The 11,760-nt window shown below is 43.0% G+C and overlaps 1 protein-coding gene across 1 annotated transcript in view; it reads right to left on the bottom strand.

The window, feature by feature from the left end:
* Positions 1-7,310, bottom strand: part of CABLES2 (Cdk5 and Abl enzyme substrate 2) — a 16,982-nt gene extending 9,672 nt beyond the window's left edge. The window contains exons 1-7 of the mRNA XM_019470652.1: positions 7,246-7,310; positions 4,433-4,504; positions 4,161-4,253; positions 3,347-3,424; positions 1,737-1,845; positions 941-1,106; positions 54-168 (exon numbers count right to left, since the gene is read on the bottom strand). Coding sequence (XP_019326197.1) covers positions 54-168; positions 941-1,106; positions 1,737-1,845; positions 3,347-3,424; positions 4,161-4,253; positions 4,433-4,504; positions 7,246-7,310 — 698 coding nt within the window. The remainder of the gene's footprint in view (positions 1-53; positions 169-940; positions 1,107-1,736; positions 1,846-3,346; positions 3,425-4,160; positions 4,254-4,432; positions 4,505-7,245) is intronic.
* Positions 7,311-11,760: the final 4,450 nt, after the last annotated feature.

Below are 11,760 nucleotides of genomic sequence, written 5' to 3'. Positions count from 1 at the left end.
CTCTTTATAGGAGGATCTTCCAGGCACTCACTCACTTCTCTGTTCAGGTGTGCCAGTCACTCACCATGTAAGAGGCAAAGATGAGAACACGTTTATGTTTTCCACAGGGCCATTGAGGATCATCCAGAAGATTTGGATCATACTCTGCAGCTTCCCCAGCTTCACTGCCTGAGTGGAATGAGGAAAGCACAACACTGGGTCACAAGATACAGAGTTTTAAATTCCCTGTTACCTCTTTAAAAAAGTTTTCTACCAGCAAACATTAAAATTGTTGGCAGACCCCATAGTACAGGCAAACTGCAGCTACAGTCACCTGTTTCCATTCCATGAATGTCAGTCAGATATTAGAATTATTAAAAAACCCACACAAGCTCTCTCTCCAGCATGTGCCTGACACACCATTTTAGACTTAGTGCAAACTAACAGTTTGTCATCCACAAATATGCACAGAAAACAACTGCACAAGACTGAATTCTTTTGCCTATACTCTTATCTAGCAGACAGCAGAGCTGTCAGGTTTGTTCTTTTACACAAGAGAAGGGATTCTTGTCACAAACTCTTTGGCTTATGCATTGTTACTGTGCTAGAAGGCAAGGAGGACCACCTGTACCCACGTACACCAGATGTGAAGTTTTATATTACTCAACAAGAAACATTTCCAAGGAAGCGGCTTTGCGCTCCTTGAATTGCATAAACAGAACTAGCCCAGATATACAGAGGACATAAGGAATGTGTGCAAGTCTCAGTCTTAAGGCTCATCGTTTATACTTCATTAACAAGCCTTCTTTGCTAGGCTGTGCTGAAAACAGTCTCCTTCCAGCTGCAGCACATCCTTCCTAATAATGCACTTCACCATTTGCAATTATTTCAGACAAATATATTCCTTTTATGTTCTTCTGCTGTGTGCACAAGGGGTGACAAAGCTGACAGCTGTCCTTACCGATGTCTGCTCCTGCTGGTATCGTCTTTGCTGTCACAGGTTTATATCTTGATCCAGGAAGACTCCGTGAAGCACTAGCTCGACATGAGGGAACAGCACTATGGCTGTCAGCTTTGCGAACAACTAGGGCATTGGTCGGATACAAGAATTTTGCATAGGACACAACCTTAAAGAAGAGAAAGTTGTAGCAGTTATAGGGGAAAATTTATGGAAAAGCTTATTTCCAGACATCTAGGATTTTCCAGCTCAGAGAGTCCCCTGGAGTTTTACTTGGGAGTGGGGACCTTGAAACTGTGGGACAGGAGGAAAGGGAAAAGTTGGATGAGGAACGCCTTGCTTCCACGACTTCAGTATGGAAGCGCTGTAGAAGATTTGGTGGGGTGGCAAAGAAAAGGGGAGAATCACATCAGTAAAATTCTGGCAGCATATAAATTTAACTAGAGAGGTATAAATTTTGCCCATATTTCTATCAAAGCGTCACTCACATGTTGCCTGAGATACCAGAGCCAAATAAATTCTCCAGAAATGGAGGCAGAACCGATCACGGGCTTCAACAGCCTCCTCAGAAGAAGCTTTATCACAAGCCAAACATTTTAAACCTCAAGGATCAAAACAAACTTCCACTGCTCTCAATTTATGCAGTGCTTTGCCATCCATAAAGTGATTTGCCCCAGCATGAAATGGTCCCAGGGTGAAAGCAGCCAGCTTACCCACCCGCTGTCCCGGGCTCCAGTCAGTGGTTTGGTCATTGGCATTACAGATCAACAGATGAAAAAAAAAGAAAAAAATTCCTTACCTTGCCATCAGCACCTAGCTCTACTCCTTCCAGTCCAAGCACCATCTCAGTGGAGACTGAAACTCCCCCAGAAGGATGTCGTTGCTTCTGTCCTTCCATTTTTAGATCACTAAATGCAGATAAGAAAATGCACTACTGGAAAATGCAGCATAAGTCCAGCTTCCTCTATGGTAAACATGAGGTCCATCCACTAGCTAGAGCCAACACCACCAGGTCAGAGTTCTATGAGAGCAGTGCAATCCCTCAACCCCATCTCCAAGAAAGCATTCATTTTTAAGTACTCTTTTCAAAATGTAGAGATGTTCATTAACTGAAGAATCAGATTTCATATCATTTTAACTCAAATCTGTAACAATATACCTAGCAAATGTAAACTTTTTTAAATATGGTCTTTCTGCATAAGACCATACCATTCGTTAACACACTAACGCTCAAACACTTAACAGTAAACATGATTTATATTACTAGTTTTCCAGGATTAGAAACTTGCCTTTCAATTGCAATTTGCCAACCGCTGCGCACATAAACTCAAATTAAGAATTAAGGCTGCTAGCAGAACTCTGCTTCAGCAACGCAGCATGCAGCTTTGTCACCTATATTCCAATGCGAAAAAGCAGCTTTCAGTTAAAGAACTGCATTGCCAGCTTACAAACAAGCAGAACGACACAGTGCTCAGAACTGCTCTAAAATAGCTCCAGTGACCTTGCTTTTCTATGAAGTGGGAGAATATTTTCCCATCAACTATTTTTATGGCAAGTGTATTTGCATACAATACAATTCCCACCACTAAACATCCGTTTCCTTTGTCCATAAGTTATGTACAGGACACAAGTGACAACACAATTGTTTTGCCAGAAGTGGATTAGAATAAAATTAGTATTTTCTATGGTATACTTGTAGATGACAGACCTTCACAGAATCAACGTAGACTTCACAAGGGACTGAGCAAAGCTACAGGGAAATCCAGTTAGCAGGTCTGGCTTCTCATAAGTGATCATATTGACAGCTCTATACAAAAATGTAGTACAAACACTAAAAGCAGTTTCAATCAGTCTAAACTGTTCCTGTTTTTCTTAGACTGCAAATAGTGACATTCAGGGCTTAGAGCTGAAAAACAGAAGAGCATCTTAAACTTATTTAGACGTAACTTCACTATAAAACCTTGAAGGTTTCCAGTAAAGGTGGCAGCATCTTTCCCTGATGCTCTGTATGCTTTTTTGCTGACACAATTGTTTGTTGCACTAAAGACAGTTGATTTCTGACCACTTTAGGAGCATAGGAAATCCTACACAGCAACAAATCACATCATCTCTTCAAAGTTGGTTTCAGGGATTTCACAGGACTGGAGTGCTTTAAAATGTTTATAAACACATGAAGAAAAGTCTACCCTTTCCACTATTTTTCTCTTGGAGTTTGAATGAACACTTTGACACTGTGGCAATGTCTGATTTTACTGCTCTGATAGCAAGGTCTAGTCCTTACACATAAACGGTAAGTTAAGTAAGTTCACCTGCTTCAAAACAGGAGACCTACACCAACCATACTCATTTAAAAAGATCTTTTGCAAACAATAGACCAGACATTTCACAAAGCAGTTAAAGATGACTCACCTGATCCGTAAACTCTCCCCATAAGGTAGGATAGAAAAAGCCACACACAGTGTTCGTTTAGCACAGATTAACACTATCCTGTAAGCGGATGGGAAGAGGTCAGGATAAGAATTAAGATTCGGAAGTTACAAAGCAGCTTTTTATGGAACATGAACACAGAACTCCTCTTAAATTGCTCTGTAAGTTACATAGATACTGCTATGGATTTTATATTTTCAGAAAGCAGCACAAAAGCAGAGGTTTCATTCTGACCCTGTAGGTCCTTAGAGCCAAGTTCTGTATCAAACCCCAGTGTTCAGTACCTGCCATCACCTTGGGAGCTCCAAAGCAGATACTTGTCTTTAAATATATATCTATATTTATGTAATTTTTACATAAACCGTGTGAAAAGATGTAGATAATATTTTACATTTAGATGAAGTCTCACACCTCTATTAATAACAAATATGAACGCAGCACCCCCTTTCTCTTCTGCCTGGCAACTATGAGCCAAGAATTTGGCTAAACCAAGCCATTCTCCTTACATCCTCCTCAGCTCCAATCTCTCTGCGTGCTGGAGATAAGAAGGGTGTTAGAAGAGAATGATTTAACCTCCTCAAAGCAGGATGGCAGAACCATCAGAATATTGCTGCAGATGTAGCAGATATGAGCACCTACTGCCTTTAATAGAAGTGTGTATAAAATTAACAAGACCCCAAGGACATCACCTTATTCGCATTGACATTAAATGGCCAATTGCATTGAACTAGAGTCTACTGCTGAGCACATCCTATTTCACCTGGGAACAGGAGGCACCTTGATCTCCAGAAGTTACCTGCTGTTCTTGGTGTCATATTGCCTCATGTTCTTGATGAAGTGCATCTTCTTCAAACTTTTGTGTCTTGGAGACCCAGATATATGCCTGGTTCTGCAATTATAAAAAAAACACCACCACCTGTTAAGTGCTCTGTAAAAGAATCATGCCAGTTTTATGATCAGATGGCAGCACTAGCATGCAGGACCTCAGATATTGGCGTGGAAGAGGGTGGAGGGAGGAGAGGACTGCATGCAACGAGTTGAGATTAATGCTGCTTTTGAAAAAAGTACCTTCGTACACTGGCATATTCCACTATGTCTTCTAAAAAGTCTAGAGAGCAGCGCTGGGAGATAAAACGCCTTCTGTAAAATGTACAACACCACGAAGAGTGAACAATATTAGTTCATGGCCTCTGAGTTTATGAACTGCAACAGATCTATGAGCTCTTAGGACAAGTGGCAGGGTTTTTTGGATTTTTTTTTTTGTTGGAAGAGTGCTTAACTAAGAGTTTCAAGTTCCTAAAAAGGCCAAGAACTTGTCTCCCCCTCCAGGACCCTTGAAGTACATATTTATACCAACTTCATTTACAAGAGCATTTGTATCTTCAATACATAAGAACACCTACCTATAAGTTAAACACCGAAAAAGCTTCCAAATAATAATTTAAAATCTTACAAGAAATATTGCGAAAAGCCCCCCCCTCATCAAGGCAAGGGAGTAAGTAATTTTATATCAATCTATGGACAGATACAGGTATATCTGTATAATGACCAAATATCTGCATGTATTCTCGATTCAGAACACAGTCATCTCCAGCTGCAGGAGTTGGCAGACTGAGAGTCTATGATGGTAGCTCAATAAAATTGACAGATCTCTCCGGAAAACAATAGAGAGGGCTATTAGGGGAAGCAAAGAGTATTCGGTACCCATCTGAAATCCCAGAATGGAAGATGCAAGGACAATAATAGTAGGAATCATGTGAGTTAGTGGAACAGTAATAGGATATTACATTTAAGCAAAAAAATAGACCTCGCCAAAGTAAGATACATTACTGTTGTCAAAGTCAAGACATTCTTTGTTGGTAGAGATTTACAAATGAATTGTGAAGCTATGACTGCCATTGCCATAGGAACTATACACTCAGATACAACTGCCACCAGCAAACCACTGACACTACAACTATCAGATTCCATATTTTCTGCTTTTGTTTAAGCATACGTTGTGCTGCATTTTTAGCACAAGCTACATGCATTCAAGTCCAAGGTTTTCTTCCAAAGTGACATAGTAACTCAACTAATGGACAACACCACCATGGAAGTTACCGTAGAAGCAGCACACCAGACAAAAGCGGCAGGACTCCAGTTTGACAAGATCTACTTTTGGAAAAAATTCAAACTTTAAGCTGCATCAGAGCTCTGGCACCCACGAGCGGCCAAACTGCTCAGACAGACCAAGGCCAGGCTCTCATGCCTGGAAGTTAACATCCAACACCAAAGCAAAAAGCATGGCACCTTGGGGTGGGGGGGAAAGAGGTCAAGAAAAATGTGATTTATTATTGCTAAAAGCTACAGAAAATTTTTTACACAGCAAAGCCATTTACTGCTCCAGTTGATTCAAGTTAAAGATCAGAAAAAGCTACTTGGGATTTAAGTCTGGTCTTGAAGCCCAGCACTTCAGGATTTTCAAACAGCCTGACAAGCTGCTAGTCCCAGACTTTGCCTTTCGTCCTCTCCAGCCTGAGCTGGGTAAGAAACCAAACCACACTATTTTGTTGCTACAGAATAAATACATCAGAGTTCTGGACACAAAATATGGCTGCTTTTTCTTAAGAACGGTGTCTAGAAATGCAAATTGTTTGAGTAACAAAGCAGGTGCTTTCACCTCTTTTCCCCCTTCTTGCAAGTTATTTCTTCTCTTCTGAGCTACTTGGAGCTACTGCCAGAGCTGCCTGCCAAAAACCGTGCCAGCGAGACGTGGCAGTTTCACTCCACATGGTACATCACTGTTACAGGCAGCGTCGCCGACGCACAGGACTCGATATAAAATTACGGATTTCCACAACAAGCAGATTACCAGTGACTGGAGCATTTGCCCCTCTTGCTTCGATCTATACCAGGAACACGAAAAACAGCACTTTAGAAAACATGGTGTTCTGGTATTCTTCCTTATACACTGACATAAACATTACTTAAAACTGCTGATTTGTAGGCAAGCCTCTGCAATAAGGTCTCTAAAGTTATTCCTGTAGTTGTACACACCAATGATTATCTAAAGGTTTTGCAAAATGACACTTCAGTCTGAGTATTCCTCATTCTTCACCACAAGTTCAAGAGAAACAATTTACCGTTTTCTTCTGTGTCTTCAAGTACATAAAGAGAATGAATGCCAAAGTCTGCTTACAGTCTCCTTAATGAAATATAATTAGTACCCTTTTCCAGTGAATTTGTAATAATTTATACCCCCATATAAAGCTTTATTTTTTCCCCTAGAAGGAAATTGTTTTCAGATTCTCAGCAGCACTGCTCAGGCATTCTTAAAAGAAAAAAAGACCACAACTCAAACAGGTAGGAGGATGAAAAATTAGCATCCCTTTCTGTAAACACAAGAGGTAAATCCTCCCACAGGACTAACACCTTCAGTATTGCTGGAGACTGCCTCCTACAAATCAACAGCTATTAAGGGTGCTACTGAAGAACATTCATGGTACCGCTTCAATGCTCTTCACCAGCACTTCATTTTTAAATTTTTTTTTTTTTTTTTGCTTTTCAGCGAGCACTGCACAGGAAAGTTTAATGCATTCACATACACACGGTTCTCCAGTCTACTTTGGCATCTATCCTGCAATAAAAGAACCCTTCATGAAATGCAGAGACCAATCTCAAACCTCCTGGCATGAATGCAGTTGGTAACGTCCCCAGTCTTCCTCCCCTCCCGGGGTAGACCTGGCTGGATGCAGACAAAGACACCATGTGTGGTGAGCAAAGGGCAAATGCAGCTAACGCCAATGACAATAAGCACTAGTACAAAAAAAGCACGTGGTTCTGTAAAAGGATGCTGGTGTAAGTAACTGGACGGATTGGGAGAGCCACGGCTAGACCCTCACCGGTAACTCCACAGTGCTGTAGGTGCAGCTGCCGTCAGGGTCAACGAGGGTGTGCTCACCACCATGGCGGAGACCCAGCCGGAGCGTTACACCTTCTGAACACCGCCTCGTTTTCTCAGCAACAGGGATAAGAGTGACAAACACCTGAACCCGCTGCTCTGTAAGAGCGTATCTGGAAGTAAAAACCTGCTGCAGTGAAGGGAAGATCCTGCCCCTTGACTCAAAACCACAATGACTCATCCCCACTCCGCCAACAGGAAACTTCATTTTTAGCTACGCTTGTAAATAATATTTTGTCCTCAAGTGAAGCTGTCACCTTGGAAGAATCCCAGATGCTAAGCAAGACACTCTCCCTCAAATCTCAAAACAGGGTGTACGTAAAGAGGTCTCACTAATCCAGTTAGAGTACCTGAAACAGTTTGTATGCTCAAGCCAACGTTTTACAGCAACACAGCTCCCTCACTGCGGTCCGAGAGAGACTTGCTAGACTCCTCAGTGCCGCTGATGTGGTAATTAGGTAGTGCAGTATTTGGAGTATGCTGCAAAATTTAACACTTTGAGTAGTCTGCACTTATTTTTATGCACACACACACGTATTTCTTTTAGTTTGAGTGCTCTTCTCGTGCAGCCAATCCACACTTCAACAATAGGCAGCACAGGATCACTTCAGCGGCTGCTAGCTTCGATGAAAAAGACCATCGAGTCACATATCCTGTGCTAAGCAGCTTCACTAGGATAACACTTCTTGCTTGTGGTCTGATCCACTGGAACTCAAAGGATTTGAAGTAGCTTACACAGAATGTTTGTTGCCAAATGCAACCTAAATACTAAAACAGAATACCAACATCTACACATGCGTTGCAAGTTACCTTACGCACACCCTTACTGACATGCTACCTGACAATTAGAAATCGAAGTATCCAATATTAAAATGTTAATGAGTTCTGTGGAGCAGCCTGTAATTTCAAGAGTATCCTAAAGAAACTTCAAACATGCCTGTTTGCCAGTACCAGCTATTTCCTTGACAAGCCATAGAGGGTTTGCTTGTTTGTACGTCCTTGGCCAGGAGCTCACTTTTGGGTGCTTCACCCCTACTATTTCAGGAGCCAATAAAGCAGGACCCTCCCAGAACATTAAAAACAGCAACTGTGTTTACACAGCCAGCGCCTCCGAGGGGACCCACCAAGAGAAAACACACGCAGCACATGCTCAAAGATAAGGGGCTATCAAGCAGAGGAATTCTGGATTACGCCTTGGCTTCTTATCTCCATGTGCACACACAGATGCACACAATCCAACACCGCTGCCGAATCCCTGATGAGCTCAACATGCACTTAAAAAAAGCCCACAAAAAAAATCTTGTGTTCAGATAAAAAAACCCAACAAATTATGTTGCATTTTGACTCCCACCCTGGGAAGCAATAGCCAGCCCACACATTTATCCTTTCTGATGGATTTCCCACTGAGGAAACCCAACTTCTGAGTGGTTCCAGCTTCCGAGTTGTCCTCTTCTGGTCCTGCCAGTGCCCCACCAAGTGCTGGCAGAGAAACTCCCCGCAGAGGGCGAGCAACGATGGACAAGCTGCATGCAGGATCCCCAGCCCCGAAGCTGACACAGCTCTTAAGTGTTCCCAGCAGAACAGGACAGCTAAGAACAATCTATGTATAGCACCGGTAATCCCTATGTGTCCCATCTTACAAATTGAAAGGAAAAAGCTGGTTAAGTCACAGCTCCAGATAAACGAACAGTGACCTTTCCGATGGCTTGCCAAGAGTATCTTCCCCTTCCCACTCACGGGCTGGGCTACCTGCAGCCACCCAAGAGGACAAGGGTAAAGTTTCAGGATGTTGCTGTGGTTGGAAGTGTCCGAGTTGACCATTCTTTAGCAGATATTATAGTTGAATGCAAGAGATACTAACCCTGTGCTATCAGACATGGCTTCAGGCACAGGCAAGCCTCTTCCACACCTGCTCCTGGGCCACTGTGTCCTCTAAGGGACAGTGGGGCAGCCCTTCGGGCCCCGTGTCCCTGCTCAGCACTCCCAGGCTCTGCGACAGCCCTCATGAACCTCATTTTAACTTCTAATATCGGTCTTTAAATTGCAGTGGCCAATGATCTTACTTAAGCCACTGCGTGCAGCTGCCATTTGGCCACTTTGAAGCTTTTCTCTGTTTTACGCTTCTGGTTCCTGCAGTCCTGCTACAGCACGTGAATGGACTGGCTCGTCTCGCTCCTTCCTGAAGGGTTATGTCAGAAGTTTCTAAAAATCTTACGGGGATTCTCCTCCCATCCCAATTAACCCCCACCTCTCACACGGACAGGTCTGCACTCTGAGCCAACCACACAGCCAGAGTTCAGTCGGCATTCAGCTATTTTCACCAACGCAGCCCCTTCAGTTCCGTCTTCTGCTGTGACTTCTTACCCTCATCACTTCCAGATCGCCAAGCCCCGCGACACAAGCATTCAAAGATGCTGCAAAAGCCAGACAGTAACATGATTTGAGACCTCCTCCAGCCAAAGGGACCGGTGGGGCAGATCTGTTTCAGATGGAGTCACATCCATTACCCTTCTGCTGGGGGAAGGATGCCGCACTATGTGCCCATGCAGGCACACCCCCCAGGCACTGGGCTAAAATTAGCAGCAAGGCTTATACTCTCTGTTGCTCTTTAGCCATACGTACTGCTAATAGATGGGTGGAATGGGGGAGGTCAAGGATTTTTAATTACTGTGTAAAATTAGGGCCTAACAGAATTTGGTTTCCTATTTCTCACTTGAAAAGGTTTTATTTTAATATGGATGTCCCTTTGTAAGGTCCTTTACAGGCCTCAGTATAACCACAGCTGTCAAGGGACTGAGTTATTAATATAACAAGGACAAAAATCATTTATTGTTTTTTGGAAGCACTAGCTTAGTAACAACTGTCAAAGGTAATTTGCACAAGAATCCAGATCCCAAATCCTGTTTACAATAGGAAGACATACCTGTCAGATTTGTTTTGCCAAGATATATTCTAAAGATTAAGCTGTATCATTTTCCTTCCTTACGGGCGAGCCAACCACCTGATATGAACTGTGCTTCCGTTTGACTAGGTAAAATACTGGCATCAAGGGATTAAGACAGTTCCAGTTTTTAAGCGTAATTTTTCACAACTGCCATTACTTACGCAGCCCAGGAGACATTTACTGTTTTCAGGCTTGCATTTCGGAGTGTGCGGGTGTGAGCATCCCCATTCTCGTACCAGTGCTCCGTGCCTTACCACCCTCTGTGCTTACATTAAGCTGCTGTTTCCTGCTCAAAAGCAGATTGAGTACAGCTCACCAGTAGCAACAAGTTCTCAGTAATTAAAGCCAAAAGAAGTCAGAGACCACATTTATACTGAATCACTTTCAAAACCACATATTTGGCGAAATAAATTACTTTAATGAAGAATCTACACCATGAAGTGCCCAGCACGGAGCAAGCCATTTTTATGGACAGATGAACATCAGCTCTGATGTTCAATGAGAGGCAGCGGCAGAGAAGACACCCTGCGTAACCGACAGTAAGCATACAGCTAAGTGCTCCTCTTTACAAAGTCAGCTACTCACTGTTTTATGGCACCACAAATGTGCAGTTTGGGTTGCAGGCCACTGTCCCAGGACCTTGTTCTGACATTCATTTAAGTATCAGACTGCTAGAGAATAAACACAAGTCTCACAGCAGGGCTAGTTTAAGTTATTCCTCCTGTAATCTTCATTTTAAAGAGTAAACCCAAATTAGCCACGTGAGCATGGAAAGTACTTTTATGCTTCAGAGTGGGTCCCTCTGTGAGACCTCAGGATGAGGGGGGAGGCCCAATTCCTTCACCTTTGCGTTCTTATTCAAGGTTTGTTTGCAAAACTGAAGGGGCACCAGGGGCTTTCCTGCTGGTCCCAAACAGCCAAGAGAAAATCTTGCACTCCTCAAAACACCAGTAAAGCCACATGCAAGGCAAAGAATGTGTCATGCAGCCTATGGGACAGGCAAGAAGGAACAAAAATGAAGTATAATTTGAATGATGGTGGAGGCAGAGTAAGTGGGAAGCTCACTAAGCCTGGAGAGTTTTAAATACTAACAAGGAAAGAAATTAGATACTCTTCACAGCGGCTGCTACTTCACTGCTGATTCACAACCACATATGATTAAGACCTAATGCTTTGTATTCATTGTGTTTCATAAATCACATTGTTTTGGTGCTAAGAGTGTTTAGACAATCCAAGGATAAAATCATGCCTTCCAGTAAGTATTATGAAAGCCATCTGTTGCAACAGAACCACCAAGCCAGATGCAAGGTTTGCCGTGCCCAGAGCCCACTTCTAAAGCCCACTCCTGAAATCCCTGCTGCTTCTCACAACGCAAACTGCATGTGCTGGCCAGGACACAACCAGTAACTGTACTTCTCCAAATTTCCACCAGTCTCTGGAGGCGTTCCTAGCTCACCAACCTGCTTCCCTCTGTGCTTTGCACTCTGCTCATTAAGCATTGAACCGCTGACC

The sequence above is a fragment of the Aptenodytes forsteri genome, unplaced genomic scaffold (genome assembly GCF_000699145.1).
Source record: "Aptenodytes forsteri isolate BGI_AS27 unplaced genomic scaffold, ASM69914v1 Scaffold47, whole genome shotgun sequence".
Classification (NCBI taxonomy): domain Eukaryota; kingdom Metazoa; phylum Chordata; class Aves; order Sphenisciformes; family Spheniscidae; genus Aptenodytes; species Aptenodytes forsteri.
Note: the sequence above shows the minus strand (reverse complement) of the source record. Positions and strands in the feature narration are given on the sequence as shown.